This window comes from Drosophila suzukii, chromosome 3 (genome assembly GCF_043229965.1).
Source record: "Drosophila suzukii chromosome 3, CBGP_Dsuzu_IsoJpt1.0, whole genome shotgun sequence".
In the NCBI taxonomy this organism is placed as follows: Eukaryota; Metazoa; Arthropoda; class Insecta; order Diptera; family Drosophilidae; genus Drosophila; species Drosophila suzukii.
In genome coordinates this window covers 20966362-20981976 of record NC_092082.1, presented here as the reverse complement: position 1 = coordinate 20981976, position 15615 = coordinate 20966362, and the positions used below count along the sequence as shown (strand labels likewise).

The 15615-nt window shown below is 37.8% G+C and overlaps 2 protein-coding genes across 5 annotated transcripts in view; both read right to left on the bottom strand.

Moving 5' to 3' along the window:
- LOC108006355 (Salivary gland secretion 7) overlaps window positions 1-15615 on the bottom strand; it is a 161196-nt gene that overhangs the window by 71386 nt on the left and 74195 nt on the right. The gene's annotated exons all lie outside the window — the stretch shown is intronic.
- LOC108015900 (uncharacterized) lies at window positions 6489-8572 on the bottom strand. 3 transcript variants are annotated; one of them, XM_070995585.1, is made up of 3 exons: window positions 8030-8571; window positions 6641-7355; window positions 6489-6573 (listed from the first exon to the last, which is right to left on the bottom strand). In XM_070995585.1, exons 1-2 carry the CDS (start codon window positions 8408-8410, stop codon window positions 6663-6665), a joined length of 1074 nt encoding a protein of 357 aa, XP_070851686.1. In that variant the 5' UTR covers window positions 8411-8571; the 3' UTR covers window positions 6489-6573; window positions 6641-6662. The 3 variants fall into 3 exon arrangements, with proteins under 3 accessions (XP_070851686.1, XP_036671477.3, XP_036671476.3); XM_036815582.3 differs by having other exon boundaries at window positions 6496-7352; window positions 8030-8572; XM_036815581.3 differs by having other exon boundaries at window positions 6499-7355; window positions 8030-8570.

The window sequence follows — 15615 nt, the reverse complement described above, 5'->3', positions numbered from 1 at the left end:
AGGTTTATTTGTTTTATGAAAGGTTTTGATTTTTTTGGTTTAAAGGTGGACAGGGAAGAATACTTTGGAGCACAAAGGCCTGGAACGGTTTCAGCTTGAAGTGCCGATCAGGAATTCACTTTGTCCGCCTCGCAGAACTTAATTTCCTTCATGGGTTTTATGTCCCTGGACCTTTTAACGACCCCATAAAGCGATGCGTTTGCCCATTCAGCCCGTCCTCCTGCTGGGCATCCTCCTGTTAGCCCTTTTGTCCATCATCTCACCTCACCTGATGCCTGGTGTCCACTAACTGCTCGCAGGGCTTTATTTGGTGTTTTTATGGCTAGTTACTCTCGTTTGATGGTATTAACATAATTTATGTATGAACACGAACTACTAAGCGCACTAACAAAGTATCTACCGCTCACTCTGGAAAGATTAGTGATGGGAAGATATATCTTTTGTTAAACACTATATAACATATTTATAAAATATCAATAAATACTTTTTAATAAGTACACATTTCTGGATTTCTTAACTGCCCATTTCCATGGTTGATCAACTTTCCAAAATATGAATTCTTTATTCTGATACTTTGTGATACAGATACAGATACTTTACCCTGCTTAACCTTCTGATTTGGATTTATTCATGTACTTTGCAAATAATTTTGTGAGAATCCAGCTGGACCTTTTCATCCCTGAGAGGGATACACGATGTTTGGAGCCAAGGTAATAAAGCAATCGACTCTTAGTTAATTGCTGCCACTCAGAGGGAACAATGCCCAGGTGAAGTGGGACCTCGAGGATGTTTGACTGGCGACAGCACGGTCGCATGGGTTAATGGCTTTTCCCCTGGGATGGTGACTTTTAATTGATTCCAATGCGGACAGGTCCGGCGATGCTAGATTCCATTCCGCCGAGCTGTTACCCTGCTTATCGCCATATTCAAATTAGCGAGCTGAGCCCGGAATGCGATAATAGAATGTGCAGCCCCACGACATTCCCCAAAACCAGTGTAATAAAAGAGTCCGAAAATACGTAAACATTTTTCGTTCATTTAATTTTACGATATGCAAAGCATTCATAAAAAGCGCAACGGCAACTACGCCGGCAAATATTGTAATAAAAAGACGAGTGCCCACCAAGCACCAAAACAACAAAATGTGTTCCAACTTCCGTTTCCGCTTCGCCATTGGCACCGCCAGCTCTTCCCCAAGGAGTGACAGTGGGTGTTAGGGTCCAGTGTGATCTTAAAATGATATAAACTATTAAGGATTGACAGACTTATATTTTATATACAATTCCATAATGTCTCACTTTAATGTATTATTCCACAACATTTTGAGTACAAGTTATATCTTCAATATTGTATTATTAAATTTATCTTACATAGGATAATAATTTCACCTATTAAATTATTTTTTCACAACATTTAAAATGCTACTTAGATCTGAAATATAATATTGTTAATTACATATTACATAGAGTAATAATAATATCTCATCTGAATATATTATTCCACAACATTCGATATGGTAATTAGATAGATCTTAAATATTACATTGTTACTCTTATCTTACATAGTGTAATAATAACATCTTATTTTATTTTACATAAGGTAATAATTATTTCTCATTTAAAATTATTATTCCACGACATTTGAAATAGTAATTAGATCCTAAATATTAATATTATACTTAATAAGCATAAGGAAATAAGAAAAACGTGTAGTATTTAACATTTTTGTATGTTTCAGATACTATTCGACCTATAGATTTAATTTTGATAGTGAATTACTTGTTTTAATCATTATTAAATCGTCTTATAGCATCTTAAAGGTGGTTCGTTTTTAAAATATTTCTTTCTTTCCTCAGAGATACCTATACCTTAGAGATACCTATTTGGCCCACAGTGGAGTGGTGAGTGGGTGACCAAGCCGGTATTTTTATACACATACCCGTTAAAATTTAGCGCATACACGTAGCATGGCCCCCCTCCCCCTGCACACCCGAGTGTGTGTATATATGGTCTATATAGAACGCAGTCATAATCGTAAACAAGTGACGGCGACCGCGACATTTTATGGCTAGAGCCGTGTACTTGGCGAGTGGTTAATGTTAATGGCCGGCGGAAGGTCCGGCGCTGTGTGGCCATTGGGCGTTCGGTCCGTTTTGGCCCGGTCCGGGCTCTCTGGCATAAATTAAAGCGCCGTTAAGCATAAGCTCGCCCAATTACCGAAGTATCCTTGGCCATTATATTTACGGATTTATTATTGTGTTGACTGCCATTCAGCGGAACTGCACCCACCGTCCGAAGAAATAAAAGAGTGGGTGGCGTGCATGCAGGCAGGGATGTCTTATCAGCCCTTTGTCATTTGTCATGTTAATTTAATGATTTTTCCCCACGGGCTGTCCGTCATGTTCCACCCACCTTTTCGTTCCGGAACTTTATAACCCAACAACTTACAGTGCTGCTCCTTGCTATAAGTACTTCAATGGTGTCTTCTTAAATATAACACAAAATTACTTACCAAATAAAAATAATTCATGATTTGTATTAGAGAAAATTATTTTAATTTTTTTCTAAATCTTTGAATACCTTTTTTGCCATATAACAATGGATAAGGGTTTAACAACACATAAGTTAAGCATGTTTTGACCTTTACAATAGAGCAGCACTGTAGTAATTGATATGTACACTACGGGTATAATTTATGCTTTATGTGCGTGCTACAGTTGGTAACCCAATATATACAATCATCAGGGTTGTCAACTCTTTAGACGTTAAAGTAAACATAACATGAAAGCTTTGGTTTAACCTAAGACCCCCCATTTTGGTTAAGATTTTTAGTTACTGGATTAGGAACTAAGAAGTCTGAAAAAATGTATTTTACGAATTGTTTTAAATTGTGTGGGTATGTCTTACAGCTGGTTTTTGTTTTTAAAGCTAATGCGTTCAAGCGTAAAATTGAAAAACAACCGTAATGAAAAAAAACGAATTATTGGCGAGGCTTTTATTGTTTTCAAAGGCCGGGAACAGCGTAAAAAAATCATGTTACTAATTTAGATTCCAGATGCTTTGCCGCCTCATACCATCACTTTGCCAGCGTAATTCTGGCTCAAACCGAACGGGCGTCTTCTGCTTCGGTGTGTTCGTTTAATTAATGCGAAATCTAATTGAAAAACTGATACTCCGGCTGCTGGTTGCCACATTTGTGCGTGTACGCGTACGAGTATCTACAGTGTTAATTGAAATTTAATCTAGCCAACACGAACGGAGACGAAGACGGTACTGCGATGTGATGAGAATGGGAATGGCAATGGAAATGGGACTGGGAATGGGACTGCACTGGGAGAAACTCCTATCAAGTAACATTTTCACAGCCAACAAAAACTATCATAATATTTTTGTGAAATTGATTATGTTTATTGCAAACTTAGTCATGGTTAGATTTTTTAATTCTAAAAAATATTAATATAAATAAAATCATTAATTAAACTATTTATTTGGCACCAATAATGCCTAGTTCTTTTCTCTGTACAAATGGGAATGCGAACAGGCAGCAGCACGGGATGTATTTATCGGCTGCGTCAACGGCGGCACAGATTAGAAACATTTTGTGCGACTAAATAGCCCGAGTATCTCATGGATACGGATGCGGAGAGTCGCAGCTTTCCCTTCTCTGATTTTTCCCAGCCCAGTCGAGAACTTTTCTCAGCCGCCTGCTGATTGGAGCCCATCCACGCTGGATCTCCACTTACCTGTCTGCTTTTTGGCCCGGTCCAGTCTCGACCGACCAGGCCAGTTGTATTTGCTGTGCAATTGGCGATTGGCGTTTCACGTTGTCGCCGTCGAAGTCCTGTTGGCCAGTGTGTCTACTTCACACTCGGAAAAAAACTTGAATAGAAATTTTGAAACTACTAAGTATTGCCTGACTAATAAGTATTTTTACTCAAAAAAATGAAGCATATAAGTTAGAATGACTAATAGTCCTCGCATAATAACTTATTTAAATCTAATTATGGGCTTAAACATTTATTATAAATCAAGTTATGTTATAGTTAGACGTCTGTCCTTAAAATACGATAATTTGTTTGATTAAAAATGCTTTTCATTAAATCATATTTAAATATAATCTGTTTTTGGTTTGTAAAAAATTGTAGTTAATCAGGTATTCGTAAAAATCGAATTTAAAAAAAAAGATTTCATAAAGATTAAAAGAACAAATACATTGTTATAGAATTTTTGCAGGTCATTGAGGTCGAGAAAGTTTAAATTATAATGCTTATTATATATAATCAATAATAAATTTATTTGATTATCTACCAGCAGTTTTCGGGATTTTTTACTGCAACTTAAATATGGCAGCAATGACTATTTTTGTGTGGCGGTTAATATATACCAAATCTTAAATTATTTGATATTTACTTTTAAGAAGTGTATGTTAAATATGACTATAAATTTTTTTGACTGCACTTCAATAGACCCAATCGCAATCTTGGTCGACGGCTCTGTCCCCGTCGTCGGCTTTTCTTTAATTTATTTTGTCTCCTCATGCAACTTGGCTGCAATCGAAGCCAACTCAAACTAAAACTCACAGTCGAAGGCTAACGATGGCGGCTTGTTGCATTTCTTTAATTTATTTGAGTTGCGATTCATTTGCAGCACTTCGAGCGCTTTCGCATGTCTAGTTTTTTGTGGCCAACGCTGCCATATTGGGTTGCACTTTACTAGAACAATCGATCAACAGTATTCGTAGTGCTCGATGTTCAATCGATTCATTTACCCTGACTGCCGCACTTTTGCCACCAATTAAAACTTATTTTGAAACTGAAACTATTGAAACAACCAATAATGGCAAACTTTTTAACATAAAAGGGCAAACGATAGCTGTAGTTAAAAAATTTGAGAATAAAGTAATATGAAACCTGTTAATTAAAAAAAGCTAAGCAATTATTCAAAATTGTATTGGATTGATATTGGACTTTATATAAAATGTTTAAAGTGCTAGTAGGCTTATTACATGATATCTCTAAATAAAAGGATAGATGGCCTAAAACACCGCATTACTTTTCCCATATCATACAGTTTAAACTCTTTGAGTTTATATTTCCCACTGGGAAGTCAACTCTTGACATTGTCCTTCGCAGTTTCCCAAGTAGCAGTTTAGACTCCTATCTTCCGCATAGCCAAAAACTAAATCAATCGGGGGATTACATAACTGCAACGAAAACTAAAACCACTCCGTGGAAATGGCTGCTTACGTGACCAGGCGAATGCAGTGTCTACAGCAAAATGAAAAACAAAAAGTATCGAATGCAGCCCCCCCACCCGGTTTTCCTACCCCCTCACCTGCCATTTTCCTCCGTCGAACTGCCACGAACTGTTGAGCAGTCGAATCTTATTTGATTATAACGCCGAACGCCGAGTTCGCTGGCCGTTCATGAACTACAAAAGCCGCTGGCTGCGTTTCGTTTAGCGTTGCACTGCACTGAGAAAAAATACAGCTGTTTCTTAAAAATAAATTAAATTTTCATAGTTCGTTTCCACCAAAATTAATACATGTTTTTGATTAGAATAGCAAAACCTTATTAATTTAATTAAATAAATAATTGTTATTATTATATATAATATATAGATACTAATCTTAAATAGATAGATAAAATTTATTTTGATATTAACACATGGTCATACTTTTTATTTCAGTGCACCATGGCCTCGATGCGGTTGTTGGCTCTTGCTACCGCACTCATACTTTGGCACTCGCATCGAAGTATCTTTCGGATGCAAAGGCGAAACGCACTGCGCCGAAAACGTGTGCGTTTTGCATTGCATCAAAAGTGGTCTCTGCGGAATAGCCGACTAGGTGATCACCTAAGATCAGAATTGAAGAAAAAGCATATATTTATATATGGTAGATGTAAGAAAGGTAAACCTGTTTTTAACTTATATAAAAGCTATTTAAAAAGATAACTTTACTGCAATGGAATAGTGATATTTTTTAATTCTTTCATGGGTTTATTTGTTTTATTTAATTCCAAACTATTCTTCTTGATAGGCCAACATAGTTCTTAAGATATATGGACTCGCCTAGCAATTTGAAGGCAGCGACATCGTTCGACGGCCTAGAAGTTTTGCTCGCCAAACTGAAAAAATTGTTTAAAAATGCTATAAAAAAGCAAACACAAAACATGCTTTACAGCAATGCAATTTGGTGCTTGTTTGCTTTGCATTTTTTCTCCTAGTTTTGTTTTGATAAATGGGTGCAGTACTTTTATTTATGCATCTTTTGTGTGTCTCACGCTAAAATAATTATCTGCATTGCAATTCAGAGAGACACATAATTTAAAAACTGCAGGCAGTTCTGCAAAAAAAGATTCACGATTTTAACAGATGTCTGAAGAGATATTGATTGGATTTTTAAATAAAAACATTACAAATTAAAATTTAATTACATTAAAATCACATAGCCCATGATATTTTAATTTGTTCCTTTACTTAAGGTCAGTGCCAAATATATATTTTACAAATTAATCATATATTCACATCAGAGTGAAGGCAATTGTACGGTCATAAAATCTGTAACAAGTTACTAGAAATAAACAAAAAACACATTTTTGAAACGTTGCCAAAGGAGAAAGTTTGTGATGAGGGCTTACAGGTGCACACACTTAAGAAATATTATAGTCTGATTCCATTTTTCAGCACCAGTTGTCGCAGGCTCTTGCATCCAGAGGTTTGGACCTTCTCCATGGCCTCCTCGAGCACCAGGGACTCCTTTTCCCTGCTGAGAATCAGCTGCTCCCTCTTCAACTCACTGGACAGGCAATCCATCAGATCGTCCTGATTGAAGAAGCGAAAGTTAACGATGGTGGTCTCCGCGGGAAGTTCCTGCAGCAACTCGAACTGCTCCCAGTACATATCCACTTCCAGGTTGAAAATGTAGATGACCAGGACCGTTTGATTCCGGTTGGGATTGCCCTCGCGGTCCAGTATCAGTCGATTGTAGATGGGCACCAGGCCGTGATCGCAGGTCGCCAGGTTGTCGATGATCAGCAGGTTCACCCCGCAGTCGGACAGCCCTTCGGCGAACTGCCTCACCAGGCGGAACTTACTGGCCTCATCGGGTACTTGGGTGCTCCATAGGTACGAATGAGCATTTTCCGGCCAGGGAAAGTACTGTCGTAGGGTATTTGCCGCCAGTGTTTTTCCCACTCCTGGCGGTCCAAGTAGGGCTACCGATCTGAACTGGCCCGTACCACCCAGCGCCCTCTCCATGCGGGCCAACGCCTGCTCCTGGTTGAGAACCACCCTGCCCATGCGCCGGAAGATCCGCCGCAAGTCCAGGGAACTCGGACTGCAGAATCCATCCTGCTGTGGGTTAAATTTATTTTTATGTTGGCTCAAAAACTAGGAAATTTATTACATTTGAAAAATGTTTTCTTTAGAATCTGATCATAATTATAACAAAGTAAAAATCGTAAATGACAATAAATTTCTCAAATGCAACTGGAATAATTTTTTTATGGTTGTTTAAGAGTTACGTATTTCTGGGCCAACTAACTTAAACATACTACAACACTTGGTACAAAAGATAATAATTAAAGATAACTTAGTTGCTGATATCTTTAATAAGTAGCTACCTCGTGTTGTTTATTTCTATACATAGCGGAATCATAAGCTCACCGAACTGTTTTAAAAGTAGTCATTAAAACCGATTAAATATGTATTTAAGCACTGATTTCAAACACACAAGATTAAGAACTAAAACGAATATCGAAGGGAGAGTAAAATAATATATAAATAAGTCATATAGCATTTGAAGTATGTTATTAATTAAGAATACAATTTTTTTCAATTACTCTTTCCAGTTTAGCCATTAGGATCCGTCTTCTCGTCCACATGTTATTTTATTAAGTAGGGTAAAAATTCCATATAATATATGTTGTGTAGTCTTTAAAACTAGTTTCAATTTAAAATGCGGACGAGAAAGCGACTTCTTGTTTAGTTAAAGTGTTTCATCTTAAATTATACATTTGGAGGCTTACTTTTCTTTGCCCATAAGATTCTCCTGTTAGCTGATCTTCATGCTCCAGACCCAACAGTTTAAGGGCGCCCACCCAAAGGCCTTCCTCCCGAGGCGTGGGATTATCCATCTGCTCGATGGACATCTTTATTCCGACGAAGAGCATTAGGATAAGGACTACAATCACAGCTGCCAAGATGGCAAGTCCTTGGAGGAGCTGCGACTGGCGGCTGGAGCGAAGTATTTCGCGATATCGCCGGCAACTGGTGTTCCGCAGGATGCCCCGTTTTCGAGGATCCTCCTCATCCGAGAAGTCACCTGCATGGTGGTGACCCAGATTCAGGTTTCGATGGAGGATAATACGTCTTTGATACAGATGGTTGTGTAGGTCAAAGTGCGGCATCACTGCTCCCGGTCAAGAATGTATTCCTCTGTGTGTATTACTCCTAATTTTATTGTATTGCTATCAAATAGGGATTTTTTACAGCTTCTGAATTTGTTCGAACTTTGTGTGTTGTGCATGTGTAATAATTTGTAATTAACTTGACATATCATAGATTACTGTTCAAAGCAAAAAAAAATTCAAAGAGTTTTAAACAGATAAAAGAAGAAAAATAAGATTCCTTACATTTTTTAGTCAATATAAATGTTTGTTTCTCTAATTTCTACCAACCATCGCAGACCCAAGAAGTTCTCTATAAGAAAGCCACCCCGGCGGATTGAAAGCGCTTACTCATCATTATCGGACATTGGCAATCAGCTGATGCGGAGCGGCAAACACGATCATTACCATTACGCCGGCGATTAACCCCGCACTCAGAGCTCAAACTACAAGCGGCAACTGGGCCATCACTGTTCGTTCGAAAGCAGCTGGAAGATCTGGCGATCATGGTTACCAAACCAAACCAAACCCAGCCGAACTGAACCGAGCCAAGTAAGCCAAGCAGACCGACCAGACCAGGCCAAGTCGAGGAGACAAGACAACCCAAGACAATCCAAGACAAGACAAAGCTGGGGACAGGCAGCCCCACAGACAGCCAGCTATTTTGGTACTTGGCAACAAACATGGCTCAAAACGTACGAGACACTTCAGCAAGCATTCGTATACCGGCAATAGGCAAAAATTGAGGGAACCGTCAAAAACAAAGTAGTTACTTTGGGATACCCTAAGCCTATAAAACTTAAGCACCACATAAAACCCTTTAAATCAAGTTAAAATAGGATATTAGAAATGTTTGTAAGGTTACATCGATCGTGGGTTGAAATTTTAAGAAATCATTGTGTTTAAATATTTGGGGAACTGTCATAAAATGTATTTAAAAGGATATGACACCTTTTCCAATAAATAAAAGCACCATAGATAACTCTTTAAATCAAGTTATAGTTACCAAAAAAGGTACTATCGATAGTCATTTTAAAATTTTAAGGAATCGTCCTTAAAAGTATACATTATGGTAAATTAAACTTTACTAGGTCCTGAGATCTCGATTTTGGACGTACAAAGTGTCATTAAAAATTTGGAATACAAATAAGAACTAATAAAATATTATGTTGTATATTATTTATTAATAAATATTTTGAATGTATTTCAGTGATTTCCTGTAAGAGTATGCAAATATTCGGGATCCATCCGAATGAAGCCGACAGACATGTAAAAACTCGGTGCCGTAACGGTTTATGAAAATCAAGTTGGGCGACTTGCAAAAGTGTCTTCATAAATCAGTCAACGCTCTGGGTTCGAGCGTCAGCTGTCAGGCGGAGATCACTTGGAGCTCTGGGCTGGGGTTTTGGTGCTGCGGTTCGCTTGGGTTCACCGGTAATTACGCCACCCCGCCCCCACCCACTCGATGCCCCTCAATCGCAGTTTGGGTGCCATTATGCTCTCTACATGACATGACACAGGGGAAAGCTTTCGGGCAGGGCCAGAGTTTTGGGCCCTAGAAACCGACTTTTACCGCCTCCCAGTGGTGGCTAAATACGAGAATAGCTATACTCACATAATAAATAAATATACTTTAAAATTACAACTTAATGTAAAGATAAATATGAGGAAAAATCTGAGGAAAAACAGGTCCTGAAATCTAAGCAAATTAATTTTTAAATTATATAAAATCTTAATACTCGTATATACGTTCTATCAAAATCAGTAGTCCTAAAATTCGAAGGAAAGACCAAAAAAGAATTCTTTTTTTTAGGATTCACTATATATATTTTATTTAGCTTTAAAGAAGCCGAAATGCCAACTCAAGTGCCAGCAGATAAAGAGACATTCAGATGGGTTCGGGTCTTGCCATATGATTTTGACAGCCCGTCTACAACTTGAAGTTGAGGTTGAAGATGGGCTTTGGCTTTGGCCTGGTCTGGTTCGTCAGTCAGCTGCTGAGTCAGCTGTTATAATTGTTGGCAAAGCGGAGAAGTTTTTGCCAGTGAAACGTTTATGGAAAATTTCCAACTTCAATCGGCATTAGACAGCGCTATGTTGTGCTTAAGACATACATTAAGCAGCCGCCTTTCCTAGCTACTAAGCAAAAACAACAGAAGTAATTTCAGACTGTTAAAAGACTGATACCATAGTTTCCTTTTAATGATACTATGGTGTTTTAATAAAATGTTAAAATTTTGTACTTTTGAGCACTCTAGGTTTTCTATAGCATTTTTACATAAAGTTTTTCTGTGACTTCTTCCATTATACATCAATTTCTTAACTTAACCAGCAAGTCATCTAAAGTTTTCCATACATTACAGCACACATTTACATTTTTTTGTGGATACTTGATTACCACTTGATTATTTGTATTATTACAAATACAAATTAAAGTAAATTAAGTAAAGAATTAATTTTATATATTTATATATTTTACAATATAAATATATCTCAAGTAAAGAAGTTGTATTTAATTACTATTTTGGGTTTTTTTATAACATGACATACTAAATAATTAATTAACTAATTAGATTTATAAAATGTTATTTTGATGGTAATTATGTGCAGCACGTTAAAGTTGTTAGATATCATCGGTATTATAACTATAGCAACATAAAAAGATAACAATATTTTTACAAAATTATATATATTTAATGTTACAATTTTCTTTTATAGAAAGTATCAGGATATCTAATCTAAATGTAGTACAATTTATTAAGGTCTGATCATCATTCGGATCTTTATTTCTACGAAATGCTTTTTAAAATATAAATATATATATAATGTGTTTCATATAATTATTGAAGTTCGTTAATAATAAATTAACCGAGCATGAAATTTAATTATCTATCAGCTACTAAAAGACCAGCAAAACCTATTTATGGGACACTTCGCTAGGAGATGCAGATCTGCGGACTGTTGGCTATTGTGCCGAGCCAAAAACAAGGCAGAGAGCTGAAAATTGCAGGCGAAGAGGCCGAAACTGGCCAAACTGGTTGGCGGAGGTTGTTTCTTATGCGAGGCCCACTACTGGAGTTACACACACTCAGGTCCGCCCGTACCCCCATCCACTTCCCTAAGTTTTTATTTTTTATTTTTTTAGCGACCGTCCGTTGCGTTGTTTACGTTTAGCTTGGGTTCCTCCATTCCACGCTGGTTTGTTTTGATTTTAGCAAAGGTTGGGCTAGAAAAACTGGATGCCCTGTTTGGTTGTTCTTGGGCTTAAAGTATTTGGATATTGTTTTTGTTGGGCCTCCTATTTTCCATTTCGCTCCTCAACCCCCCTCCCCTCCGCTCCCCTCCCGATCCCGATGTCTTTATCCGCCGTGGTTTATTATTTCAAGTATAGTACTGTAGTACCGCTGGACTTGTTTGTTCCCTCCGCTCTTTGTCCCACAGAGCAAAGCGAATTCCCTTCCACTGGGAAGAAACTGGGCTGCCTTGTAGAGCACCCCGTAGAATCCGCTGTTTGTCTGCCTGCGTAATGAGTTTCCAGGGCCCTCAGCCACTGGCCTATGCGAAACCCTTTTGCCTAATTGAAATTCATGGCAAGTTAATCCCCGCCTGCAGAAAAAGCACCTTCGACTGCTGCTCATTTGCTATTTGTTTTGCTAGCTCTGGCCTCTTTTTTGAATTCAAGCGGAACTCAACATCTTTTTAGGTTTTTGTTTATATTTTTTCAAGTTTCATAAGGGCAACATATACTTAAAATTAATAAAATAATGTATGTAATGAAGATATTTTTCACTTAGTATTTAGATCAATTGTTTTGATAGATATGTATTTATTGTACGACCGTGTATTCCATACTCGTGTGAATCGACTCTTGGTGTTCTTGTAATGGATATCTCCAAATGGGGTACGAACAATGATCTTGTAGAACGATGCAGTCAAGTGCGTACCACATTGCCTGTGGAACCGAAAAATGGGGGTCGTTGGGGAGGCTTTTATTATGCTTAGGGGAGATTAGTTCCCCTTCAAACACTTGTTGTTTTCGAAAATGTTTCGATAGGGAGAAAGCAGGGAGTGGATAGCTGAGATCAAGTTGAAGGCAATGAATAAAACATTTTTAATGCGTTCCCCATTATAAAAAGTACACTCAGCATGTACAAGAAGCAAACGCAATTTCCTTGAAATATGTACTTTTATGAAATAATTGAAAAATGATTGATAAACATGTTTTTGAAAACGCTTTTTATAGATTTTTATTGAATTATACAAAGTAAAGGTATTTCTAAGTTAGTTATTGTTATAGTTATAATGTCATCTTATTAAATATTTACGAAAAATCGTATATAATGTTCTGATTTTTTGTAGTGCACGCAATGTCTAATGAGCCAAAGCACTGCCACTTAGTTTAAGTCACAATGTTTAATAAAATGTATCATTCAGGCAGTCTGCCCAATAAAACAGAAGTTACATAGCCTGCGGAACAGCATCAAATGCAAATGTGTTTCCAGCTGCCGCATCCAAGAGGGATGTGGAAATAATTGTGCCATAAGTGAAAACATGTGGAACACAGATCGGGAGCCAAAGATCAGCTGCTACATTCGACAGACAGATGTATCTATGAGATTCACAGCTAGTTTCGAGAATCCGAAGTAGTAATACTCTTAAAGGAATTATTAATAATTCATAATCGATTTTAAGGAAATGTAAATTTACCTAACCCCATTCTGTGGGTCTGAAAAATGAAGCTTCGCGTTCTTAAACCAAAAATTCTTCCCCCGAATTCACTGAGATTCTTCTCCATTGCCACCGAAACATTTCGTTTTTCCAGCCTTGGTTTTGCGTGAACTTATTAGCATAATGAGTAGAAATATTGCCCGAGCAGCACTCGCTTGGCTCTGGTTTATTTGACAACTTTTCCTAGTTCCCGCTCGACTGCCTGCGCTGGCCATTTGGCCATTTGGCCTTATGTCCCTTTCATCTCCCTGGTCATTATGTTAATAAGCGAAAGGAAAAATGCTGTCGCCGCTGGGCGAGTCCCCTTGAAGGCTGCAGTGCCCGAGATCCTGAGGGGCGATGGGACAATATCCACCGATGGCCCCATAAAGTTCACTCCCGGCGAAAAATGTCGATTTGTTTTAATGCCACCCGGAACTAAGCGGACGGAAAGTGGGCTGCCGGGATGTAGGGATGTCGGGATGTCGGCCATCAAGCGGGTATTACTTGCCGATGGCAACCGAGAAAGGGTGTAATGACCACCGGAGATGACGAACAGCTTGGCCATACAAATGAACATAATTATTTGGCCGGAGACCCTTGAAGGTCGCATTTGTAGCCGCCGTGTTTTCGGCTGACAAAGGGCAGTACTTACATAAATTAGACTACTTATGTTTGAACTTTAAGGAAAGAAGATATTTTTAAGATATTAGAAGTAAGAAATACTTTGGTGGCTTATCCAGTTTAGATCTAAACTTTTGGTAATCTATTTATATACGTTAATATTGGCTATCAGCATGTCACTTACGGTTTTTTTAAGTAATATGATAACTAATATTTTATTTTTAATTGTTGGGGTACATATTTGTTTGGTTTTATATTATTCCAAAAATAGCTTGGTCTGTATCTTATTACACCAATGATTAAAATGACGTTTGGGTTTTTCATAATATGATACGTAGAATTTCATTTTAAACTTAAGTATTCATAATTTAATAATTGTCATGTGGTGGGTATTATTTTTTTGTATTTTATAATCTTAAAAATGGCTTGGACTGTGTCTTATTACTCCAATGATCAAAACCACGCTTGGGTTTTTCATAATATGATTCACATAATTTTTTTTAGTCTAAAATATTAAAGTTTTAATATTGTTCAGTACTATTTATAACTTGTATTGGTGGGTATTATTTTTTTGTTTTCTGTAATCTTAACCAACAGATAAGCCAATTTTCAAAGGAAAAACTTAAACCTTGGCGCATTTTTATCAATTTATTTTGCACAATTTTTGTATAATTTTTAGAACATGTCCAAAAATAAACTGTTCATGGGTTTCCCAAGTTTTTTAAGGACTGTATACCAAAAGCGGGAAAGTGGTGGGGTAAATGGAATGAATACGTAAATTGTGCCCAACCTGCCGCCTTAATGACGGCGATTAAAGTGCAGTGGCAGGCGGCTGTGGCCAGATGTCCTGCACTCAAAAAAAATTGTTTATCAATACAAAATATATTGTACTTCCTAAAAAGTGAAAAACATACTTGAAGGACACTTTTTTTAGGTTTCGTAAAAGAAAATCTTGCCCAGCTGAAAAACATAAATAATGAGTTTTTAATTTAGAGGAAGAGTGATTTTTTTTAGTGAATCCTTGGATGCGTTGGGGGATGGGACGGTGACACATTGTGCGATACATGAAAAACTCGTAAAGCAAAAAAGGAAACAATTACAAATGCGAGCGCACACACGTGCTTTGCAGCGCATTCAAATACTGAAATACTGAAATACAGGACCAAAGGATGCTGGATGGATGTTTTTTGCGGGGTGTTCGCAGGGCGAAGTGAAGTGGGCGGCTCGCAGATGTTTGAAGGATTTCTATTACATTTCTGTTTTGTTTCTGCGCTGTCGTGGCTGCTTACTTGTATTTCCCTTTTTGGTTTTCCCTGTGCTGAAGAGGGAAATTGCTTCCGCCGCACTTAACGGTGCGCAGCACTGCCTTCATCTTCGTCTCGGATTTTCCCTCGGATTTTCCCCCAGCTGCTCCAGTCCTCCAGTCCTTCTCCACTTGATGCCAAACATTTCCGCAGCTCGTCGCATAATTTAATGCAAATACTCTCACCGCGCCCCATTCGCAGGATTCTGCTCAGTGCTGTCCCTGGGAAAAGCTGAAGAAAGCGCTGAAAAACTCGGGAAAAGTATACGAAAGTAGCTTCTGTTCCTGATAACAAAAGAAGGAGTTTCCCCATAAAAACAAACACCTTTGATCAAAGTTTTTTAGGTGCCGTTGAAAAATCGTAAACATTTTGATGAGAAAAATCAATACCCAGGCTTACTTAATAACTAAATATATTAAATATTAAATGAAGTAGTCCAGAAAAAGCTAGGAGCCCCCTTCGGAGCCTGTTTCTCTGTCGGGTTTTCCAACTCCTGGCCATTTTCCCCTCCTCGTTTTTGGCATCACTGCGTGCGGCACTAAATATCGATTTTAATAGGAAGCTGGATTTTTGTGCATCTCGCTGGGTGCT

What these genes read in the sequence shown, in the direction of transcription:
- LOC108015900 (XM_070995585.1), bottom strand. Translation starts at nt 8,410, where the DNA reads ATGCCGCACTTTGACCTACACAACCATCTGTATCAAAGACGTATTATC. An exon ending in AATCTTATGGGCAAAGAAAA is followed by an intron (nt 7,356 to 8,029) that starts GTAAGCCTCCAA and finishes TTTAACCCACAG; the next exon opens with CAGGATGGATTCTGCAGTCC.